Source organism: Erpetoichthys calabaricus, chromosome 13 (assembly GCF_900747795.2).
Source record: "Erpetoichthys calabaricus chromosome 13, fErpCal1.3, whole genome shotgun sequence".
NCBI classification, from domain to species: domain Eukaryota; kingdom Metazoa; phylum Chordata; class Cladistia; order Polypteriformes; family Polypteridae; genus Erpetoichthys; species Erpetoichthys calabaricus.
In genome coordinates, this window is record NC_041406.2 from 21,017,743 (window position 1) to 21,043,937 (window position 26,195).

General features: G+C 37.6%; 1 protein-coding gene across 6 annotated transcripts in view; it reads left to right on the plus strand.

Moving 5' to 3' along the window:
* The first annotated feature begins 7,203 nt into the window (after positions 1–7,203).
* LOC114664026 (regulation of nuclear pre-mRNA domain-containing protein 1A-like) overlaps positions 7,204–26,195 on the plus strand; it is a 75,333-nt gene continuing 56,341 nt past the window's right edge. For all 6 annotated transcript variants that reach the window (XM_028817995.2, XM_028817996.2, XM_051935670.1 and 3 more), the window contains exon 1: positions 7,204–7,572. In XM_028817995.2, the coding sequence (XP_028673828.1) occupies positions 7,422–7,572 (151 nt within the window). In that variant the 5' untranslated portion in view covers positions 7,204–7,421. The remainder of the gene's footprint in view (positions 7,573–26,195) is intronic.

Genomic DNA, 26,195 nt, shown 5'->3' on the forward strand with positions numbered 1-26,195 from the left:
CATATATATACACACACATACATTGACTTAATGAAACAGGACAAACTTTAAAAATCAATAGACGTTGGCACTATATCTGATCGTGTCCAGCTCTGATGGGAGAGCGTTCCCCGCGTGGGGAGAAAAGCACATGGCTGTGATGTCTTTGGCAATCAGCAGCTACCCTCTAAAACACATGGAGATCTAATCTCTCTCTCAAAAACATCAAACGTTACTTCTTAACAATCTGTAGATGATAATGTCTGTTGAACAAACAGGTATCGCTAGCTAAGTGGAGGCAAGGCGCACTACAACACGTGGCAAGACGTAAACCAACTTGAACAGAAGCTGGTGAGTTAATGAGTAACGCCTTGCCTTGCTCTCGGCCCACAGCCACTTTCTTGTATTTGCATGAATACATCGGGTACCGCAAGCAAACTCTGGTATTTAGCGCGATGAGAGAAGTCGCAAAATCAACTGGAAAGTTCAAGCAAATTATAGAAAACAACCAGATCTAAATCCGTTAAGTAGTTCTCTTGTGAAAAGCGGACATACATACAGACAGAACGCAATTGGACCATGAAATTTTTAAAACCATTTCTTAGCGAGCACCTATAGGCCAAGGGTAACCTACATTCCAAATTTCAGGTCCCAAGACCTCATGGTTCGGGACTATTAAAATTGTCAGAACTACTCTGGGCATCTCTCTCCTAGGAGGATTGGTGTTGCCAATGTACTTGCATCATTTGTGCATTAGCAGCTAGGTGACTGTCTTTCTTCGGAGGTTTCCGTTTGTCGGTGTGCTGGCCTCGCTTGGGTATCCTCAGAGCTGGAGCCCTTACCTAGACTCCACCTCTCACTTCTGCGCTGGACAGACACACACACTTCCACACGTAGACGTTTATATATAAGAAATATATATGGCTGTTCGAGTCACAAAGACAGAATGAGTCCCAAAAATGTAATTTCAAAAGCAACAGGGGTGCGGTGGTGCTTAAACATAAAGAATGCTGGCAGTCACCTCCAGTTCGCCCTCTGGTGGTCGCTCCGAGTGTCAAATGGATGATAACATGCATACAAGACCGCAAGATCACCCCCCACCCTACCCAGAAGGGGGTGGGTTAGGGCTGATTTCACCCTACAGTATTTTTAGTCGACCAATGAGGAACATGTATACCAAGTTTCATGAAAATCGCTCCAACCATTCGGAAGTGATGCTGGAACATACATACATACATACATACATACATACATACATACATACATACATACATACATACATTGACTTTTATATACCTGTAGATAGACAGATAATGATTGGGGCATCAACAGACTGGGAGGCAGGGCAGGAAAACAAGGTAACAGCAACATAAATGGCCTGCCTTTGTCTATTCATACTGCACCTAATTTACTCTTGTTGAGGTGTCTTACGAAAATGCAACTTTTCATTACATACGACAGTAAATCAAAAAGTAAAGGCAATTTGAAAATGACACATTAACTGCAACAGATAGAAGCTGACGCAGTACAACATGTTCACGATGGCTTATGTTTAATTTGAACACACACACAGTGCAGCTCACTGCCATTAGTCTAGTTGAAGTCATAAACACGGACACTCCATTGTGGGTTTGCGCCACTGTTGAACATTGTGCTGTTGTGAGATTTCTTTTGGCAGAGGGAGTGAAACCTGCTGAAATTTACTGAAGGATGTTGGTTCAGGGTGGAAGTGAAAACAGCCTGACACAACAAAAAGTTTATGAATGGGTCAGAGAGGGGTAAAGCAGGAAGAACAAATGTAAAGGACGAAGCTCGATCAGGTCAACCATCAACATCGTGCACACAAGCCCACATCAACATTAGAACACTCTAGACGAGAATAGGCCATTCAGCCTAACAAAGCTCGCCAGTCCTATCCACTTATTCCTTCCAAAAAAACATCGTCGAGTTTTGAAAGTCCCTAAAATCTTGCTGTCTACCACACTACTTGGTAGCTTATTCCAAGTGTCTATCGTTCTTTGTGTAAAGTAAAACTTCCTAATATTTGTGCGAAATTTACCCCTAACAAGTTTCCAACTGTGTCCCCGTGTTCTTGATGAACTCAGTTTAAAATAACAGTCTCGATCCACTGGACTAATTTCCTTCATAATTTTAAACACTTCAATCATGTCACCTCTTAATCTTCTTTTGCTTAAACTGTAAAGGCTCAGCTCTTTTAATCTTTCCTCATAATTCAACCCCTGTAGCCCTGGAATCAGCCTAGTCGCTCTTCTCTGGACCTTTTCTAGTACTGCTATGTCCTTTTTGTAGCCTGGGGACCAAAACTGCACACAGTACTCAAGATGAGGCCTCACCAGTGTGTTATAAAGGTTGAGCAGAACCTCCTGTGACTTGTACTCCACACATCGTGCTATATATCCTAACATTCTGTTAGCCTTCTTAATGGCTTCTGAACACTGTCGGGAAATCAATAGCTTAGAGTCCTCTATGACTCCTAAATCCTTCTCATAAGGTGTACTGTCGATTTTCCGACCGCCCATTGTGTATTCAAACCTCACATTTTTACTTCCTATGTGTAATACTTTACATTTACTGACATAAAATTTCATTTGCCACAAATCTGCCCAAGCCTGTCTGCTGTCCAAGTCCTTCTGTGATGATATAACGGATTCCAAATTATCTGCTAATCCACCTATCTTGGTATCATTTGCAAACTTAACCAGCTTGTTACTTACAGTATATTCCTATCTAAATCATGTATATACAGTATATTAAAAATAGCAGCAGCCCTAGCACTGACCCCTGTGGAACACCACTCTTAACATGATGAGGTTCCTCGCACCATCACTCTATGCTTCCTGTATCTGAGCCAATTCTGCATCCATCTAAAAACATCACCCTGAACTCCCACTTCTTTTAATTTGATGCCCAACCTCTCATGTGGCACCTTATCAAATGCTTTCTGAAAGTCCAGATAAATAATATCATCTGCTCCACTTTGATCGTATCCTTTTGTTTCCTCCTCATAGAATTCCAGCATGTTAGTGAAACACGACCTCCCTCTTCTGAGCCCATGCTGACTGTTCAGAATAACTCCTGTCCTTGCCAGGTGTTGCTCAATCTTATTCTTAATAATTCCTTCCATTAATTTTCCTGTGATGCATGTTAAGCTTACTGGCCTATAGATGCTTGGATCTGCCCTGTCACCCTTTTAATATAATGGGATGATATTTGCCATTTTCCAGTCCTTCAGAATCTCTCCAGTGTGCAGTGACTTCCTAAAAATATGTGTCAAGGGTTTATATATGTACTCGCTAGCCTCCTTAAGAACTGGAGGGTAAATATTATCTGGTCCTGGTGATTTGTTTGATTTCAGCTTATTTAATCTGAGCAGCACTTCTCCTTCTACAATTTCCAAATCCCTCAGTACCTCCTTAGTGGTCCCAGTTACCTCTGGGAGGTTATCCACTTGCTCACTTGTAAACACCTCAGAAAAATGTAAGTCTAGGGCATCCGCTATTTCACTGTCTGTATCTTTTAATTCCCCTTTACTATTTCTGATGCACTTGACCTCCTCCTTGACTGTTCTTTTACTACTAAAATACCGAAAGCATCTCTTAGGGTTGTCTTTGGCCTTATCTGCTATATTTCTCTCCAATTGTCTTTTAGCCTCCCTGATATTCTTCTTAATGGTTGCCCTCATGTTCTCATCCGCTCTACGATTCACTTTGCAGTCATTAGTCTTATATGCCTTATAAAGCAGTTTTTTCCTTTGCAACTTCTTTTTTAAATCTTTATTAATCCACCGTGGAGTTTTTAGTTTCCTATTAATTCCAAATTTAGGTATGTTTCTGTCCTGCATTACATGTAAAACATTTTTAAACCTGTTCCACTGCTCCTCGACTGTCTCCACACTTAAAAGCTTATCCCAGTGTATCCTACTTAGACTTTGTCGCATCTGCTCAAAATTAGCCCTACCAAAGTTCAACTTAACAATTTTAGTCTTTGCATCTGCACTCTTACAAAATACTGAGAATTGTATTACATTATGGTCACTTGACCCTAGTGGTTCAATCACCTCTACACCCTCAATTCTATCCTGGTTATTACAAAATACTAAATCCAGACAGGCTTCACCCCTTGTTGGTGCTTTAACATGCTGTGTTAGAAAACAGTCATTGATTACTTCTAAAAACTCCTGCTCTTGTGCTCCTCCATCTGCAAAGTTATCCCAGTTAATATTTTAATTAAAGTCCCCCATGGCTATAATATCTCCCTGTAAACTTGCCTTTTTGATATTACTAAAAAGCTGTGTGTTGAAATTACTGTCTGAATTGGGTGGTCTATAACACACTCCTAAAATAAGACCTCTTTCCCTAATATTTTCCAGGTGAAGCCACATGTCCTCACTAAGATGGGGCTCATCGTCCAACTGAAGATGACTTACATTTAAATCCTGTTTGGCATAAATAGCAACCCCACCTCCTTTTCTGTTCTGTCTCTACTTCCTAAAAAACATGGCGAATGCCTTCATCAGAGAAGGCCGATGAATCACGTTGTCTATTGTTGCTCTACATTTGGATATCAGCTATTCATTTGCATGTGCCATAGTACATGATAACCTGGGGTGCCATTAAGTTTGTGCAAGATGGATACACAGACAGCTTACTGATCTGAACAAGCCAACATCCTTCTATGAATTTCAACAGGTTTCACTCCTTCTGCCCAAAGAAATCTCACTACAGCACCTTGTTTAACAATGCTGCAATTTCACAGGTGATCGTCCATCTTCATTTGACCTTGGCTTCAACTAACAGCAGAGCGCTGCAATGTGTGTGTGCTACCCATAGGCCATCACAAATGTGTTGTGCTGCGTCACCTGCGATCCGTTGTGTTTACAGTGTAATTTACAAATTGCTTTTACTTTTTGATTCACCCTTGTATTTTGGAACTGCTTAGTGTCTCTTCTACAGGATGGTTGTGTCATGTTTTATCCAGCATTTTCCCCCTGACTGGGGTTCACAGTTGTGTTTTTTGTTCGTAGTGTCTAATTTCATGCCATTTATTTGTATTGATATTGATGTTTCTTCTATTTATTATATACAATATGTGTTCGTTTCAAAAGTGAATTGTTTATGCTCCTTGTGTTTTGTGGGTTGTTCCCCAAGGGGGTGGGGCCACATGCCAATCACTGCCAGGAACAGCCCTCCACCCTACTTAAGGGAGAGCCTCCCATACTTCCTGGAGGTTCATTTGAAGGAGCTGGGGAGTGGACAGTTATTGTGTGTTTCTCTCTTTGCTATTGCATTTTGATTTTCTGGAATTTTGAACCTGTCCTCTGTCTTTGACTAAACCTCTGGATTTTATATTGGGACAGTGTTTATTGATATTTTAAACCTCTGCTCTGTTTCGACCACCACCATTGGATTCTGTTTTGGGGCTTGTTTGCTATGTCTGCCCTGCCTCTTCAGTAATTTCTTTTGAGCTCTTCTGAGCCTTCTGTTTTACAGACCCTTTTTGAGAATAAACCTTTTTAATTTTCTAAAGATTTTTTCTTGGCCCTTTGGGTTTCTAGTTGGGGTTTTTGACTGTGTTTTTCCCCTTCTACTGGGCAACCTTTGAAAGTGTTTTGGGACTCCACAGTTCCGTGACAGATTGCTGTTATACTGACACAAGAGTTTAGGATACTGATTTGTGATGAAGACCAATCTTCTAGTCTTCTATGGGGACAGCACACCAAACCATGTCAGAAAAATGTACCCAGTCCATTATCAGACCTGTGAATCATGCAATTAACACTCCGGCTGTGCTGAAGTCCCCTGTAGCCCTGTAAGAATCTGAGGTGCCCCTGAAACCTAGGTGGGCTGCCATCTAGTGCTGTGGAGGAGGTATGTGCATGTCTACTCCCCCAGTCCTTCCATTAAGGAGGCATCCTGGCCAGGAAAGGACCTTGGCCGTCTGTCAATATATATATATATACATATAACAATAATGAAACCTGCATTCCACTGGTCCTCCCATTCCCCCCAAACACTGTCTCTCGCCCACAGGCCATTTAACAAAACTTCCCAATTTTACAGGCTAATCCTTCCACTGAAGTCTCTTATCCTAACCCTCCCTTGATCTTCTTCCATCGACCACCTAACTTACACAAAAGTCTTGTTCACGGCTCACTTCACAGAGGAAAACCATATTGCCAACCAGACACTTTGAGCCTGGTTGGGAATATGAGCCACTATCTTGCAAATATGTCACCAACATTACCCTTGTGTTTTTTGTGGTAAATTCAGCATTAAACAACAGGCCTCTTGTCAATCTAAAAATCTTATGACTGCATTTGTTGTTTGTCATGTTTAGTCATGAACAGATGAAACAGGGAGATAGCTAACAGACCTTTTCAGGGAGGACATTTGAGCTGTTAATATCAAAGACCTTACAAAGCCAACTGTACAACACTTCATACCCCTGGACCATAGATGGCTACACTGACCTCAGTGTGTGCTTTTTCACAGAGCCTCAAAGACACAAACTGAAGAGGCTAAGCACATTTTCCGCCTGGGCTCACATACAGTATTTCTCCAGGTCTTAATGATCCACTTTATTGTTTCTTTTCATCCTATTTAATGGCAGCTTTTTATCACCTACTCTTACCTTTTCTTATTTCATTTGCTCCCTCTTTCCGTTCCCATATATGTCACAGTTGAACACTTGATGAAGGATATACAGCTGAATTTAATCTTGTTTTCTTTTATATATAAACACACACTACGTAATGAAATTAGCGGTTGTTGTTGCAACAAATTGTGTAGTTGTTCTTAATTTTTCTCAAAAGTTACTCTCTCTCTCTGTGTGATTAAGTGTACCAGTTTACTTTAAGTTTAAAGAAAACTTTTTAAAGACCCACTCGAGTGGCTAAGTAAACCATCTTCAACAATCTTGTTTGGCGATTATCTTTTCATGAATATCAGTGCTAGCTTCACTGCTTTTCATGAGTTAAATATATTGAATAAAAGCGTGGTAATATTATAATCACATTATTTTAAAAGAAATGTGTTTTGTATTATTACAAGTAAGACCTAAACTGAGATGGGTCTAAATGTTGGATAAATTACCCAAGCTAGTTCGAAACACACGAATAATCGTTAGTAGTAGTTTACTTGTGGCGCGGAGTACTGACGTCACTTATAAGCGCGCACAAATAATTGTCGCTGAGTGATGTCGTCATTCACCACCCACAATTCCGTTTTTGTTACCATCGTTCTGCAGTATTGGTTACTTGTTGGTCAAGAAAGCGGTTCTGTTGCCCTTGATCAAATAAAACTAATCAGTTTTTTATAGTTTATGTTCAGGGTGGGGGAAAACCTTTTCCTTATGTGTTTTTCTTTTGCATCATAGATGAACCGTCCCTAACAAAAAGAAGAAAAAAAAAATAACAACAAATCATGTCAGCATTTTCAGAAACGGCTCTAGAGAAGAAACTATTGGAGCTTAGTAGTTCACAACAGAGCGTTCAAACATTATCGCTCTGGTTAATTCATCACAGGAAACACTCGAAAACCATCGTCACAGTGTGGAACAGGGAGCTGAAAAAAGGTAAGGCAGCGGCCGAAGCGCGTATCAGATACGGCGTGAAGCTGCGCTCCCTACATGGTTTTTCGTCGCAATATTGGGGAACATCTAAAATATAAAAATAAAAAAACAAGGGTTTTTGAGTACCCTGGAAAGTTTGCACAGTGAAGCTATTTACGTTGATTAACTGCGCGGGTTTATTTTTCGATGGCTCGTTTTCTTCATGGATCATTACAAGACGTTTTCCCTTTTACTTACGGGGTCAAGATGAGAAAATGCATCTTTGTAAGTTTCAGCTACGCTTATCTAGAATACTAAAACTCGATAGTTTCAAAGTCACTTCTAAAAGATTGCAGAATTTCTTGACCGACATTTTCCCTTAATTGGGCAATGTTTGCTTTAAATGGAACACCTCACTCAAATAATTAGATGGCTTATATTTTCAGCTTTCTTTGTAACCACACTAAAACATTTTTCATAACCGGGTATTACACTTTTTTTTCTTAAAGAAATGTAAGTCTGTGAAAGGAGTCTCCTGATTTTCGACTGTGGTCATTCTGTCTTCTTTGGGGTTACATAAATCAAATTCCTATTCTCATTAGTTCGGGTAACCAGTGCTTTCTTCTATTTAAATGGGATCTGTTTGGCAGTGATCTGCTTCTAATTTAAATGTAACTGTGTTGAAAGCTGTACACTCAACAACGTCTATTAAGTCTGTTATGGTAAAAGCGTTTTCAATGATATGTAAACTCTCAGATTATTTTTACAAAAAAAATGTTTTAAATGAGATATTTTTAATGAGTGTTTCACGTTACATTACTTCCAGTCTTTCTCATGTTGCATTAAAGCTGCAGATTCATCTGCATGTTGACACAAAGTTTCATACATTTTAGTAACAATTATTGGGGTGTTTGTGTACGTTCTAATTTTTTTTCATGAAAACTGTAAATTAACTTGAATTGAACTGTAAATTGAAATAACATCTTGTTTTTTGTTCATCTCTTAATTTCTTTGTTCGTCCTATTCTAGCAAACCTTTAACTAGAAAAGTAATTACTCATAGAGACACCTTTTAATACATTTGTAAAATAATGGCTATGTTCTTGGTTGTGGCAAGAATATAACCATCATATTACACACGTGTTAAAAAATGTTATACAGATTTATTTTACTACTAATACAGAACTGCATATCTTTTAATAACTGATTAATTTTTTTTAATTACTAATAAATTCATTGAATTAATATAGCATGCATTACTTACAGCATATGGAACATTTATATCAGTTTATCATAAGGCTTCTTTGTTCCCTGTATATCATCATACCATTGACGGTCAGACAGATAGTAGCTTATTTATCCCAAGAGGCAAAATTGTGTGTTTTTCAGAAGCTTGAGTAATAACAAAAACCAACCATCAGATAATCACAAAATGGTACAAAAGAAAAAGAAATCTTCAGACTTGGCTAATGATAAATGACTGGTTGTATTGGGACATCAAAAGGCGCATTTCTGTTGGTATAAAGGAGCCCCAGTCACATTTCTTGTCACCCTTCTGCTGAATAATTCATTGCCAGTGCTCAGTGTTGGTTTCACAGAGAGGATGTGCAGCATTGTTCAGAATGGCATTCAGTTTTGTCTTCGCTCTCTCTTCTGTTGCTTCCATCTCCACTGGGTCAAGAATGTGTCCCATAACTGAGCCTGCCTTCTTAATTAGCTTTTTGATTTGCTGGGCCTTAACTGAAGTTATGTTACCAGCCCAAAACACCTTAGCTTAGGTAATTACTCTGGCTGTCAAAGAGTTGTAGAAGACGTACAAGATATCACCACTTACATTGAAGGAACACATTCTCATAAGAAAAAAAGACAATGTATCTGTGGTATGCCCTCTTTTCACTTTCAAGTAAGTTTAAATGTTTATTTATTTTTTTAATTTTATTGAAATCGCACAACATTCCATACAAATAGATACATTTTACAAGAATAGGATTGAAAACAAATCACCCCCACCCCTGAAGAGTTTAAATATTTATTTATATTTTTTGTATGAAAGTACAGTAGTATACATAATATTTAGAGAGCATTCCGAGAATGTGTTCATACTTGATCAGTGTCTAGTTTCAACCATAATATCTCATCCAGTTCCATTGTTCTCTTATTATAGTAGAAATTACTATAATTGGCTTGTGTGTTTCTTTATACTGTGTTTCATTTTCTTTTGCAGCCTGACAAAAGTTTTTTTTTTTTTTAAGTAAGAGCTTTACATTATAATAAATAGCATTGATTTTTCAGAGACATCAGGTATCATTGTATTGTAATTTTCTGTAGTATAAAATTAAAAAATCGGAGGTCGAAATAGATGTATGCCAATTAGAGGCAGAAATTGTTGCCTTTTATTAGAATCCTACATTTCCGCCTATGGTTACACTGGTCAACAAGCATTTTGCTACTGGGATTCTTTCATCTGTACTTTAAAAAATTTCACTTGCTGACTCCAAATCTTTCGTCCAGCACTTCCCGTTTTTTAGTTATGATGTTCCAGGTCTTGGACAACTGGGGTGACTGGACAGTAAAGGCAATGCGTTTCAGCATTTAAGAAATAAGTTTGGTCTCGAGAAAAGTAAAGCCAAAATTAAGGAAGGTGTTTTTGTTGGCCCTGAAATCCGCGAACTGATGCTTGATGATGAGTTCAAAAGGAAACTGAAGCCTGCTGAATCGGCACCCTCATTTGTGTAGGTTGTCCAGAATTTTCTTGACAGTCACAGAGCAGAGAATTATACTGAGCTTGTGGAGAATATGCTGAAATTAGATTAGTTTACAGGAGCCAGAATGTCACTGAGGACACATTTTTTACATTCTCATCTTAACTTTTTTCCACCAAATCTAAGCGATATCAGAGATGAGCATGGGGAAAGATTTCATCAAGATATAAATGTGATGGAAAACTGATATCGGGGAAAATTCACTCTGAGCAAGATGGGTGACTGCTGTTGGTTCTTGCAAAGAGAGACGGATGTGCAGTACAAGCGCAAAAGCGAGTGCCTCCAACATTTTTGGGCACGCTGACCTGACTTTTATATTGAGGTAAATTGACATAAATATGCTTTAACGTGTCTCTAGTGTTGTCTTCTGGTTTGTTTTCAGAATAAACATATCAAAACAATTTTGGTGGGACAGAGTTCAAACTCCAGATATCGTGCTGATATATTGATATTCAAAAGTGTCAAAACGTCAATGATGTGTATTTCAGAAACCTGACATGCTAGCTTAATTCCGATTTCATATATGAAATCAATGTAAAAAAACTTCATAAAGACCTGCTCTGAAGTTCCCAGAAGCAAACAAAAAATATTTTTTTGTAGACCAGTGTTATTGGCACGCATTTTCAAAGCTCACTTTGGTAATATTTGCTCAACAGTTTTGTAAGACTTTTTGGTTTCTGTTGTTTTTTCATGAGTTCACACTTTGTTTTTATTTGCTTTATCAAGAATTTGTATTATGCATGCTTTTGATGAGCCAAATTGGCAGATAATCGGACCGGTTACTAGAGTTCTAAATTCAATACCCAAAACAGGTGTGCATACCTATGAGCGGCGTTTCCCAACCTCAGTCCTGAGGGCCCACTGTGGCTGCAGGTTTTTATTCCAACCTGATTCATAATCAATGACATCACCTGATAACACTGATCTCATTTAATTAGCTGGGATTATTTTTCTTTTATTCTACATTCAGAAAAGCACAGCAGCATGATTTTTACATTTAGAAGACATTTAGAAATATTTCTGCTTTTGCTATAGATTTAAATGCTTAATTCTCTTTTGTTGATTTCATTATATTTTGCCCTTTCTTTGTGCAGTTTTTCCCCTTCGTTGTATCTTATTAATGACAATTAAAAATGAGCAGAGCAGACACACTAGCAAACAGCACGGAATAATCAAAGGCTGCAACTACTTTAGCATCAGACCCACTAATTAGTAAATAATGGATTAATTAAACAATTAGAACATCTGGAAAAGTAGACTGAAAATCAAGATGAAAATATTATTAAAAAGAAAAAAATACATTATTTCTGTATAACTGCTTGATAAATTTTAATATATAGTTTTTTTTTTTGTTTTTTGTTTTTTTTTTTTTTACAAAACTTAGTTTTCTAATTTCTATATTGTTCCCAAAACACAGAACTTGGGAAATAACACATCACTAAATTAGCCCAGGAGTCCAATTAAAAACAGAAGGTGGTTGGAACAAAAACCTGCAGCCACAGTGTGACCCCAGGACTGTTGTTGGAAAGCACTGCCTACGAGTCACTGCTCCACTGACAGACTGAGAAGATCGTTCCTCCCCCAAACTATGCGACTCTTCAGTTCCACCCGGGGGGGGGTCAAACGTTAACATTATATAAAGTTATTGTCTGTTTTTACCTGCATTATTATCAATCTTTAATATTTTTTTTTTTGTATCAGTAAGGTGCTGCTGGAGTATGTGAATTTCCCCTTAGGATTAATAAAGTATCTATCTATCTATTTGTCTACAGACATTTTTCTTTTCAATATTTCATACAAGACATATTGTATCAGAAGATAGCTTTTCTGTGTATACGTGAAATATTCACAGTAACTCGGCTTAGGGAGAGAAGAAACAAGTATAGGCAGCAGTATGTTCTGGAGAACACTACGTAGACAAAATAAGAGGTTTCTGTTGTGTTGGGTCTGAATTAGTGTGTTCGAGACCCATTCCTCTTTAAACAGGGATTCAGAGATCCACAGGATAAAGCCATTGCTGCTTGTGTTGATCACCATTGTTCTCAAGACTACAGAAGTAGACTTCTTAAAATGTTTTGGAGTGTTCTCTTATAACTGTCCTATGTGCTACATCATTTGACCACAAGTCAAAGTACAGGAGTGTTTATGATTAAGAGCGCTCCTTGCCGTACCTGATGCAGAGACTATGTTGGGCATCCATTCAACGTTAAAAACGTACAACAGGTTTGATCTGTAATTTATACATTTTAGATAAATTGTTAGCAATATCTGATTTACCCTTCTGTATGGTTCATTGAAAGACATTTTTGGAGAAAATACTTGACAACTGTGCATATAGATGACGTTGTTTTTATGTGTAAAGCCTTGCTATGGTGATAACATTTTTTGCATAATTGTGCAAATGGCCTTCCATTAGTCTAGGTTTTCTTGGTACACAGGAAGAAATAATTACTTTTCTGTGATCACACTAAAATAAATCAAATGTTTATGGATTCCCATCTTTGTCAGGTTTTTATAAACTGCTTTTTTGCTCTGAAATAATCAGTCTGCCATACTTCAACACGTTTCCTGAAAGCTTTCTCACAACCAAAATTTTGCATTGGTGTAAGCATTGTTAACAACTGGGGTATTGGTGTATTACAGAGTGTGTACAGAATCATAACTTGCCTTAGCCTGAACTGTTACAAGTAATGGTTACAAATCTAACATTAGCATTCTAGTCACTTATTTACATCGTCAAAATGAGCAAGTAAGGGTCAAATATTTAATCAATTGCTCCCAACTTGTAACAGGCCCTAAATTTTAATAAACAAGGGAGTTCATCTCATGTAGCAACAAATGGGAGGCATTTAGTGCATGATTTATAAAATAATAATACATACACTTTATCACCATAGGTTACTTTTAACATGTGGACATAGACTAATTTTCTAATCCAGGTGTTTTGTCGTGTGGTGGATATGGCAATGCCCTGTACCAGTGCATGCTCCCAATCTCTCTCTCTCTCTCTCTCTCTCTCTCTCTCTCTCTCTCTCTCTCTCTCTCTCTCTCTCTCTCTCTATATATATATATATATATATATATATATATATATATATATATATATATATATATATATATATATATATATATATATATTGATTCTAATAATTGAAAAGTAATGCTTAATCACTGCTAGTGAATCCAAACATCATCATATTAGTGCATATTAAACTAGTAATTGCCATCATTATTGATGGAATTTGTATTAACAACAGGTTCCTAAAGCATATTTTGTAAATGACTTTTCAAATTAAGATTATCCACAAGTCCTTTGTTTATGTAGGTTTGGAAAGTAATAACCGATTTAATAACAAATATTAAAAAAAGCTTTTATTTTTTTATTTTAAAATATCGATTTCAAGGTATCGGGTATGTACTATTACATACATGTCTATGGACTAACCAAGAAATAACTTTAGAATTAGAATAGGATTGACCCATACCTCAAAAATTACATCATCAGTGAAGTGAATTTGCAATTGAAGACTGCATCTTAGTAGTTCCAAATACTTATGACGTGTGTTGTACGTGTTGAACAGCTTTCATGACATTTTAGTTAGACTTCCGTTTGTTCTCAAAATCCCAATGACTAGTGGAAACATGCCCATTACAGAGATGACAGCAAAAATTCAGTTTCTTTACTGAGAGTGTGTGTCTGTGTGATTGATTGATTTAATGATCCCAGCAATGCTCTTTTAAAGCATGCACAAAGCATATGTTTTTGTTACTGAACTCATACATACATTCCATTAGGAATAATTAAAGACATATTTCTACATTTGCAGAGGATCACACGTTTATTGAACGTCTCGGACCACGTAAAAATCCGGTTACGACCAAAAAGTTCGCCAAACTTTTGCATCTGTTCACAACCACACACTCGGGTGACGGACAAGCCGATTTCCCTTCCGGTTCGTACGCGCCGATGATTTCCGCACGTATTCAGTCTCTCCCTGTGCATTCCCTGTGCAGCGAGAGAGAGAGAGCGTGAGCGAGCGTATTTATATTTACATACAGCTCGTACGGTCCGGAACGGATTAATTGTATTTACATACAGTCCTATGGGGGAAATTACTTTGGGTCACGACCAAATCGGGTTGCGACCAGAGTTTTGCAACGAATTATGGTCATGACCCGAGGTTCCACTGTATATATAATAGAGAGGGAGATATATATATTTTTTTTTTATAAGAACACCTTTTTTTTTATTTTTTTTTTTTATGGAAATGCACACAGTTTAATGTCCTAATGTTTCATGAAGTCAAGGCATAGAAAAATAAACAATGGCAAATTAAAAAAAAAAAAGTCAAGGAATCATTAAGTGTACGAAATTTTTGATTCATCAAAGTAGCCACCTTTTGCTGATTTAACAGCCAAACACACACATGGCATTCTTTCTATAAGGGAACTCAAATATTGGTCAGAAAGATCTTCACAGCACTGTTGCAGAAGTTCTCATAAATTTGTTGCACTTGTAGGTTGCTTTCCTGTAACCATTTCGTCCAGTTCATCCCAAACTAACTCAGTGGGATTTAAGTCTGGGGACTGTGCTGGCCTATTAGACGCAGACCAGAAGGTATTGCATTATCAAAATGCTGTGATGAGCCCTTTGGTTTAGTATGCTAATCACTCTGTGCAAGTCACCAACTCTATCTCCAACAAAAGAACCCCAGAATGTCACACTTCCTTCTCCATGTTTGACAGTTGGTGTCACACACTGAAGAACCATCCTTTCACCAACTCAACAGCATACAAACACACTGTATGATGAATTGAAGATTTCAAATTTTGATTCATCGGTTCATAAGACTTTCTTCTAGTCTGTAGTAGTCCACAGCTGGTTTTTCAAGGCCCTGTTTTGTCCTTTAAGGAATGGCTTTCTTACTGCCACTCACCCTGTCAAACTTGCACTTGCAGCACAAAGTCTCCTCTTCACATAAGAAACTGACACTTGCTTTTTTTGACCTGTATTGTTGTGCTGTGTGGCATCTATCACTCAAGTTGGTGACTCTCAGAAACTTGCCTTTTGATTTGGCTCTGACTTTGGGTCTATCAGATCTGTTCCTATTCAAAGATTCTCCTAGCTTCTAGTTGCCTTTGGATGTTGTAGGACAGGGGTCCCCAACCACCGGGCCGCAGCCATCTGACAGCCGGGCCGCGAGAGAACTGCCAGCAACGGAGACTCACTCAGACTTTTCAGAATGCTTGGTGGGCGGGGCTTTGCAGCGGCCCAGAGAGAGACCGAGGTGAGAGAGTATTACAACAAAGTATTTTTACGGTCCTGACAGTTTCCCCATATGACACGAGACTATAGAAATCTCGTTACTACGAAGTACATTCAGGAGATGCTTTCATTACAACGAGGTGACCTTGAAATGCTTGAATGAATCATCCACAGAGCAGTTAGATCTGAGGCCACAGCTCAGATGTACACATTTAGGCTACACAACGATCCCCAAACAGAAACATTGTAAAAAAAAAAAAAAAATCTTTCTTTGAACTTTCCTCGTACTGTTTTTTTATTGATGTTTTTGTTTTTTGTGGTTTTCAGTAATACCTTTTGCTTATTGCTTGTCAACATCTGAAAAACATCCATTGGAATTTAACTCATTGTCACCCTCCTATAGAAATGGCAGACACGAAAAAAACGATAAGTGTTAATGTTTGTGATGTGCAGTCTGTTGGAATGGCAAATGCAAAGCATATGTCTTTGTTATATGCAAAAAAAGAAGAGAAATCTCGGGTTGCAAACATATGCGAACTGCTTAAAAATAATAGAAATGTTATGTAAATTGTGTATAAAACTTCCCCCCACCGACCGGTCCGTGGAAAAATTTGCATCTAATAAAGTGGTCCTTGCTGTCAAAAAGGTTGGGGACCACTGGTGTAGGACACCACTGTACTCACTGACATGCATATATGCAGTGTTTGAATTTTTCTGTTGCTTAATAAGGCTAATGATTTTTTCGAAAATGCTGATGAAACGTTAAAAATATATCCATATCAATCTGTGAATCTTTCATTTCTGTACCCACTTTTCAGTATTGTGGGGTCCAGAGATATTCGTATTAGGTGTATGACCCAGCCTTGTATATGAGTCGATCCATCCAGAGAGAGAGAGAGAGAGAGATCATCTCCAGTCAAGAAGTTTGGTTCCAGGACTCATGCTATGTGTGGAGGTGATATGGACTATATCAAGTTGGTACTTTACCTCCCTGATGGGTAAGGAGCCTGAGCTGGTGTGGGAGGTGGAAATGTTCTGAATTTCCATTGCCAGGGTCTAGTCCATCAACATCTTTCCTGCCTCTGCCTGCTACTAAACTGGCACCCAACCCTCACACTTTATCTTGCGGATGTTGTGCCCACAAGACTGTTCCATATCATGGTTTCAGGCTGAGCCCAGCTGGGTTAAGTGGGTTGTCACACAACAAGACACTTCCCAGTGAATGCTGCCCCCAGGCCTGTCCTAGGCAGGCTATACTGTCTTCTAGTTTCGATTGCCATGAGGGCCATTATGAAGCATTCTTTATCTGATCTTTCAGCCAAAACCTGTTTGCCATAGACATCCCTACCCGGAACACAAAACTGTAGCCAACTTGGGGCTTGTGCACCTTAGAAGTGCTCAAAGTCATCATCACAGCAAGTTGACAGGGTGGTGTGAAATCTTATTACCTCAAACTGGAAAAACTGAAGAGTATTAATTAATTTGGTGAGAATTCATGAATAACATCCTAAAATAAGTATGCCTGAACTTAATCATACCTTTTTTGCTGTTTGTGGTACAAAGAGCCACTTCTTATTAGGCATGTTTGTCATGTTTCTTTCTGAATTTGGTAGGGGACATAGATTTTGTCTTCAGTTGGATGAAATTTTGTTTAATAGGGTGGTGTATCAATTGTACACTTGTATCTTGAACTTGGTGCATTTATAAATGTAACAGTACAACCTGAAATAGTGTTTTAGTGGTTAGTTTTGCTTCTTTACAATAACAGAGTTTAGGTAAGTTACTGTCTGTATATATAGATATGTCTGTATCAATAGATGATACTTTATTTGTCGGCAAGGGGAAATTAAAATTTTATAGAAACCAAAATATAATTATAGATCTATTATATATGTTTAAATAAACAATCTAACACACACACACACCCCAAACACATAACAACTGGCTTGAATAGTAGAGAGTTGCTGCTGTCAATAACAAAGTTATAGGTGGGAGTAACATGAGGTCAGACCTGCTCAGATTGTACGAGAGGTTTATATTTAAAGTCATTAACATTTGGATAGAGTAGGTCCAGGTTGTAGTGTCCACGAATGGAACATGCTGATAGACGTTTGTTTCTTGATTGAAGTCACTAGCATTCAGAATGATTCATCATTAAGATATTGGTAACTGAGTGAATCATTTCTATTGCTGAGGGAGGACTTGAGGGAGCGTGCTTGGAGAAAGTGACTAAGTGGGAGATTCTGGAACCTGCAGTTGCAGAGGAAGGATGAAGCTGCCTGGCATGCAAAACATTTTGTGATGCTAAAAAGTAGGGTTGTGTGGTATACCGTTACTGGAAAAGTATGGAAAAACATGAATGTTAAAATCGTATAGAACCGGAAGTTAACATCATCCAATAAATGCAAATGTCAATGAACACCCTATTGCTTCAACATAATCTGGACTTCATGGGAGATCATCCCAAACCCCCCCACCACATTTCTTGAATGCAGTGTCAAAAAGGGAAGCAGCGTGTAGTGCAGCATGATGGTGTAGCAGGGAGCCTGGAGTAAGACGTTATCCATTATTTGCTTCAGAACCATTTTGGTACTAATATCAATATCAAAAGTTTAGAACAGATCCAACACTAGTGTAAGCAATAGGGCAGAGGAGTGAGGGCTGTACATTTAAAGATGTATTACCAAAAATAAAAAAAAATGTAAATTTTGCACAGAATCTAGGGAAAGTTGCCTGTTGGTGTTAGGAAAGGAGTATGGAAGCTGCAGAGAAGATAGATGTGGGCCACAGATTACACAACATTGTACAGAAAGGTCTGAACAGAAAAGTTCAGAGTAGTCCTTGTGAGTGGGGAAAAGAAGAGAGCAAAACCTCTAGATCAGTATTCTTATGAAAGTGGAAGAATTTTTAAAAGTAATTGCTAAAAATTATAACTAGTGAACTGCTGGTGGTTTTACAGTGATTAAAGTTATTCATTATGGCTTAAGTTTTTTGAAATTACAAATATTAATGAGAAAAAAGTTAACGATAATAACTTTAATTATTTTAAAAGAGATGAAACATATAAGCAGAGTGGTGAAGTTACCAAATCTATGACAGAATTGTTGGTTTCCACCAGAGACATTGTCTTAGCTGGTTCATCTGGTAAATGACGTTTTGATTTAATAGACTTTATTAATTCCCAAGAGGAGATTTTGTTTTTTCGTGACCTTTGTCGTTCAGAGCACAGGGCTAACTCCTCCAGTAGTTTTCAGGTTAAGGGCTTTTGCACCTTCTCTTTCAAATGTAAAAACATTAAAATGACACTTATCAGGTCACAACAGAGACTGGTTTAAAAAATGGCTAGTAGTGAATATAATGGAATGATGTGTGCCATTTGTACACAATACTTAGAGATGACCAACAAAAAAAGAAGTGACTTGGTTGACTTTGAAAAGAAAGCTTGGTGAACAAAATAAAATGCACATTTGTGCAGTTGTTATAAAGGAAAAATGTATTCTACAACAAACTGAGATAAGGCACATTGAAAAATAAGTTTCTCTTTTGGAGGTTTAAAATCTGTTTTCATCAACAAAATAGGAGTTACTTCTTTCATTATTAGTTAAAAACATTGGTAAAAAAGCACAGTTGCTGTAGAAAGAATAATACCAGAATTGCTTGCTATTTTAGCATTAGAAATTAGATCTGTATTCATTGGTTCCTATACTTTTTAAAAACAACACAGTATTTTTCGCTATTTTTCAGTGCTCCTCCACCACGTTTGCTGTGTTTTTCTTCCATCTGACACTCCTTCTGTTGCTACTTGCACTTGTGTATGTTCTTTACTGCTGTAAAATCTCCGTGGGTGACTCCCACCCCCTTTGTGTAATGGTACATACCCACACAATCATATTGAAATACCTCTTGAATGAAGTCCCCCCCCATCCCCAAGGCTTTAATGGTATGTATCAAACCCTCTTGCTCCTACACCAGCCCCTGCTTTCAGATGTGTCATTTTGTCTACCTCAGGTATTTTGCTATTTTTTTGGGCATATTCAATATTGGTAAGCTGTTCTTGGGCTGTATTTTTTTTTTTACGCACATGGCAACCCTGTCTGTAATACTAAAAATTGCCCATTCTGAAGATTATTTCATTGTTCTGTGTGATTAAAAAAAGAGAATCAAGGACAAGGACAACACAGAATACAAATGATAAATGTAAATAGATAAAATACAAAATGATAAAATATGATGCATCATACAAGGCTAATTCAAAAAATAGAGAAAGTAGGATTATAATGTCCAGGTAGTGTAGTGTAGTGTAGTGTGCAGGTATACATAGATACTGAGTAGAAGCTCAGGCCTGATTAGTCTGAATAGCTGCATGTGGGGGAAAAACTGTTTAAGTGACATGTTGTTTTAGCGATCACAGCAGAAATCTTTTAAATATATTGGTCAATTAAATAAAGAGGTTAGGGTTGGTTTTGTAACAACTTGCAATCTGATTGATGGCAAAGCTGAAACATTAACACACTCATTTAGATCCTTGACAGCCTAGGTTGAAAACTTGCAATCCGTTTAGCCTAGGATCTGAGGGGGTAGCCATTCTGATTGGGCAAACAAAGGGAGTTGCAAAACTGTTCAAAGAGAGAACAGATGGACTTACAGTCAAATGTCATTATGTAAACCACCGACTGGGCCTTGCTAATGTCCAAGCAGTTTCTGAAGTGCCTTTAGTTACTGAAATTTAATGACATTTTAAGACAGCTGTTTTTCTTCTTTCAAGATTCCTCCATCAGAATAGTTTGTTCAGTATATTTTTGATCAGAATAAAACATTCTCAGATTAAACTTTAAAGGGCTTGTTGCACTAGACGGCCATCTCATGACTCTGCAGTACAGTCCCTAAAAGAATGCAAAATGAGTGTTAGAGTTGTGCTTACAAAAGAAGCAAATGAACAAAATAACAGGTGTAGGACATTCTGAGGTAGACATTAAAACATACAAATTTGTTGCTTCATTAATGATGGTTTCAGATGTGTTGCCTTTATTCTATAACTTGTAGTGATCATGCCAAGTGCAAGATGTTAACTCATCAGTAATAGAGCTTGAAAGCTACAAAACAGAATTAAGACATTTTCAAAATATTCATCTACATCTTGCAGTCAAATAGTCAGACCTTTAATTATTCACTTGTTAATGTTATTCCATTCAAGGGTGCATTTTATGATAAGTTTATTAGCACAGTTATTAAACACACAGATGCAGCATTTCCTGATATGTCAATGATTTCCTGCTTTCAGGACTTTTCAGTGCTCAGGCTTCTTTTGATTACTTTTTTTTGATTATTACTCTAAAAATGCCAAACCTGCAGTTTCAGACTACACCTACTGTATACTAAATATGAATGGGCTATTGCATCAAAAGTGATTAAAGGGCAGTGATACAAAAATCTAAATCCAAAATAAATACTGCTAAAATTAGCAACAACATCTGAGCTGAAACAGTCTTTCCCATTTTAGCAAACGTAGTTACTATTGCACTGGTAATGCCTGGGAGAACAACTAAATGTGAAAGGAGATTTTCTGCCCTCTAAAAATAAAAATCTGATTGAGAAATTGCATGAGTCAGATCGTGCTAAATAATCTAATGCGGATTTCTTTGGAGGCACCAGATCCATGTGCTTTTGATTATAAAAAGGTTTGCAAACAAGACTTGTATGTAATTTTTAAGCCTGGTAATCACTATGAGTATTAATATGTTCTCATTAATTGATAGATTACAAATACTACCTTTTTTTTTTTTTTTTTGGTTGGGTTTTTATAACCGCTACACCTTCATGCCACTTAGCTAAAATAAATGCTTAGAGAGAGCACAGCTATGTCTGCATGTGTTTTTGTCTGGGTGCTCCAGCTTCCATCTCGCATCCTAATAGATGAGTAGTAATGTGTGCTCTGTGGTGGACTAATGTCCCACCTAGGGGTGGTTTGCATGTCATGTCTGAAGCATCCAGAATAGGCTTCAGCTGTCTTTGTTCTTCTAGTTATGCGCGTTTTGCCTATTGAAGTTTGTCTCTCATCATCCTGTTGGACTAATTTGATTGCTGCCTTTATGCTTAGAGTAAAATGATCATTCTGGCCCTTAACTGAACTCCTTATTTAATGTATGTATAGATTAACTAAAATATGCTTTTTTTTTGTGTGACAATTTGAGAGATTCATTTGTGAGGCTTTTTGTTCCGTGCAAGAGATGGCAACGGTTTCAGTTTAGTGCTTTCCTGCAGCCTACAAAATCTTATTCCCTAGATGAACTCTGTGTGTAGCCTGATTTAAATATCCTTATACCATCTTATGTTGTTGTTGTTGTACTGTCCTGTAGTCTTTGGTATTTAATGACCTTTCACATAATCTCAATTAGTGATACCTTTGTCATTTTTTCCAGAGAAAAGCCAAGCAAAATGACACCTTTTATTGGCTAACTAGAAAGATTACAATATGCAAGCTTTCGAGGCAACTCAGGCCCCTTCTTCAGGCAAGATGTAATTTTTTCCATAACTGCCTGTTTTTTACATTAAGATGTACCATTTGAGTTTAGACTGAAAAAGCCTTGTATGGTTTAATAAAAGTGATATTCTAATAATAATACATTTTTTAAGGCTCCTTTCTTGACACTCATTTTTAACCTCATGGACTGTAACAGACCATTAGTAAAATCCACGGTAGCACAACAACAGTAAACACTGAAACAATTAGTAGACATTAGAACAATAAGTAAACATTAATCAATAGTGAAATCAACATGAACTAAACATTAGCGGACAGCAATAAATATCATGTAGAACCGTATTTCCCAACTTTTGTGGTTTTTCACATGCCTGTGTGTTTGTGAACCACTGGGGTGGGGGGGTAAATTTAGCAGGATCATCTGTGCGAGGGCCATGGGTTGGTCCCTCTAGGTGAATTGAGCACGATCATCAAAGTGTGGGTGGTTGCCAAGGATCAGCTGTGATCCATCTGTAGTGTTGTGAATTGAGCAAGATCATTGGATTGTTGGATGTGGTTTCGTCCAGGGTCACCCACAGCCCACTTGCAATACTGCCATGGCCTACGAGTTGGAAAATGTTGACGTTGAACAGTTAGCTCACACTGCAAAGGCCTGTCGGAATAAGTGAGTTTTTAAAGCGTTTTTAAATTTTATAATGGATTTTTGATGTGAGACGGTAAAGTGTTCCTGAGTTTGGGTGCAGCAATGGGAAAGGCTCTAGCGCCAATAATACCAACGTTAATAGATGGGACAAAGATGATGGTTGCAGAGAATGATTAGGAATGTTAGATTGGTGGAGGACAGTGGTAGAGGTTACTGGGGGTGAATTTATGTAAAACTTTAAAAGTGAGGAGCCGGATAAGGTCAGGTGTAATCTGGTCTGCTAGCTTGGGATGCTTGATGATCCTGGTGGCAGAGTTTTGAATGAGCTCTAATCTGTGAAGGAATCTGTTTAGAATGCCAGAAAGAATTCCATTACTGTAGTCCATGCAAGAAGTAACTAAGGCATTGACTAAAACTTCAGTGCTACATTATGTCAAAGCAGATTGAATTCTGTCAGTATTTGGTAGATGGTGGTCTGGGGGACTGTTACATGGGGGCATATTCTGCATTTTCTGTATGATTTATGTACTGTAACTTGCAAGACTTGAATGAACTTGTGCGTAGTACTGCTAAGTGAATTTTGCTTATTAGTATTCCAAGCTAGGGATACAAATGGGTTAATTGTCAGAAGTAGCGACAGGTTTTCAAAATCTGAATAAACAAAGTGTCAATGACTGGATTGAACTCATTGTTAGGAGTAAAAATACCTGGGGTTTTATGCATAAACACAAAAAAGTAACCAAAAGTTGGTGTAATTTTATGCCTATAAAGAATTAATCAGTTACTTTTTCATTATCATGTTATTCATTTCCTCTGGTAAGTTTTGGTGTTAAATGAATGCTGTATTTATAAATTAAAAAAAGAAAAAGCACATTTTTTCAAGCCATTGTGTTTGCCAGCTTGAAGTGGACATATTTGTTTTAAGGCTTTTGTTTCACATTTTTTAGGTACCTAATGGCCCAATAATTAGATAGATAGATAGTATCTATCTATCTATCTATCTATCTATCTATCTATCTATCTATCTATCTATCTATCTATCTATCTATCTATCTCTATCTATCTATCTAATAACTATTAGGTGCTAGGGGAGACATATAGTGTAGTATATTCATATTTTATACATACAGGTTACTAACACAAGTTTCAGAGAAAATGAACTTGAAAAATGTAAAAATGAACTTGAACTATAAAAATACTAAATGTATTTTTTTTTGTTTTTGAGTAAATATATTAAAAACATGTGGGAGTTTTGTCAACCAGAAATATAATGAAGAAGCTACTTTAAAACCAAAAGTCAGGCATACTTTCTTGAAGACAGAACATACTGAATGGTTTTTACAACAATTAAAACAAAAATTAGAAAATATCAGGTAACAAACTTTCATTAAAATTACCACAGCAGTTCTTTCTAGAGTTCTAGTGTGAAAGTGTGAAAATGTGTAGTGGTATCAAATTTAGTTCAGTCTGAGGGACAGGGGACCCTCTCTGTTGGCTAATGCTGAAGTCTCACCTCTTCTGTTCTTTGTATTTTGAGAACAGGATTGAAACAGTAAATCACTACTAACTCTAAATTAGGAAAGTGAATGTACTGTACTAACAGGTCTGTGTAAAAGTCAGGGTATAGTGCTGGTGAAATTGTCTGTTTAGCTCCATTTTTATATTGAATCATAAATTCTGTTTTTTTTTTTTTTTTTTTTTTTATAAGTATACAGTAATCCCGCGCTTCGCCTTTCGCGGCTTCACTCTATCGCGGATTTTATATGTAAGCATATTTAAATATATATCACAGATTTTTTGCTGGTTCGCGGATTTCTGAGGACAATGGGTCTTTTAATTTCTGGTACATGCTTCCTCAGTTGGTTTGCCCAGTTGATTTCATACAAGGGACGCTATTGGCAGATGGCTGAGAAGCTACCCAACTTACTTTTCTTTCTCTCTCTCTCTTGCGCTGACATTCTCTGATCCTGACTTAGGGGGATTGAGCAGGGGGGCTGTTCGCACACCTAGACGATAGGGACGCTCGTCTAAAAATGCTGAAAGATTATCTTCACGTTGCTCCTTTCTGTGCAGCTGCTTCGTGAAGCGACATGCTACACGGTGCTTCGCATACTTAAAAGCTCGAAGGGCACGTATTGATTTTTGATTGTTTATTTTTCTCTGTCTCTCTCTCTCTCTCTCTCTCTCTCTCTCTCTCTCTCTCTCTCTCTCTCTCTCTGCTCCTGACGGAGGGGGTGTGAGCTGCCGCCTTCAACAGCTTTGTGCCACGGTGCTTCGCATACTTAAAAGCCAAACAGCCCTATTGATTTGTTTGATTTTCTCTCTCTTTCTGACATTCTCTGCTCCTGATGCGCACTCCTTTGAAGAGGAAGATATGTTTGCATTCTTTTAATTGTGAGACGGAACTGTCATCTCTGTCTTGTCATGGAGCACAGTTTAAACTTTTGAAAAAGAGACAAATGTTTGTTTGCAGTGTTTGAATAAAGTTCCTGTCTCTCTACAACTTCCTGTGTTTCTGTGCAAATCTGTGACCCAAGCATGACAATATAAAAATAACCATATAAACATATGGTTTCTACTTCACGAATTTTCACCTTTCGCGGGGGGTTCTGGAACGCAACCCCCGCGATGGAAGAGGGATTATTGTAAACAGCTTTTTACTAGTAAAATTAGAAATACTTGAAGCTTGTGTAAATTTTTTTTGTTAAAGTACAGCCACTTAGACTGAGAAATTCACTGGAGAAAAATAATAAAGTTTGACGTAAAATTTATCTTTTTTGCCTAGAAAGAAGGCTGTGCCTATCTATAGCTCCACCCAGGGTTGTGCTGCCTTGTATCAAATTTTAATTTTGCTACTAATTTAGCATTTACCCAAGTTTATGTAAAACCAGTAAGCTAAAGTATAATCCATCCATCCATCCATCCATTTTCCAACCCGCTGAATCTGAACACTGGGTCACGGGGGTCTGCTGGAGCCAATCCCAGCCAACACAGGGCACAAGGCAGAAACCAATCCCGGGCAGGGTGCCAGCCCACCGCAGTAAAGTATAATCAAATGTGCAAAAAATAAAAATCCAAGCAACCCCCAAAATTAACACATTAATCCATTTTTGGACATACAGTGTTGTCCATAATGTTTGGGACAAAGGCACAATTTTCCTTGATTTACCCTTCTGTTTCACAGGTTAAAATTCCAAATCAAACAATTCAGGTGTGATTAAAGTGCACATTTCAGACTTTGAGAGTATTTGCATACATTTCAGTTACACCATGTGAAAACCACAGCTGTTGCTCATTCATTATTTGCCACCTTCATGCTTTTTTTTTTCCTTTATTGAAAGCAGCCACTTAAATAACCAAAATGTTAGCATAATCAGATCATGAGTGAAACTGTTTCAGTACATAATGCAGAAAAATTAATAGTTCGTAATAAAATTAACAGTAATCTTATTATTATAATGGAAGAAAATATATTCCCAATGCTGAAAAACTTAAA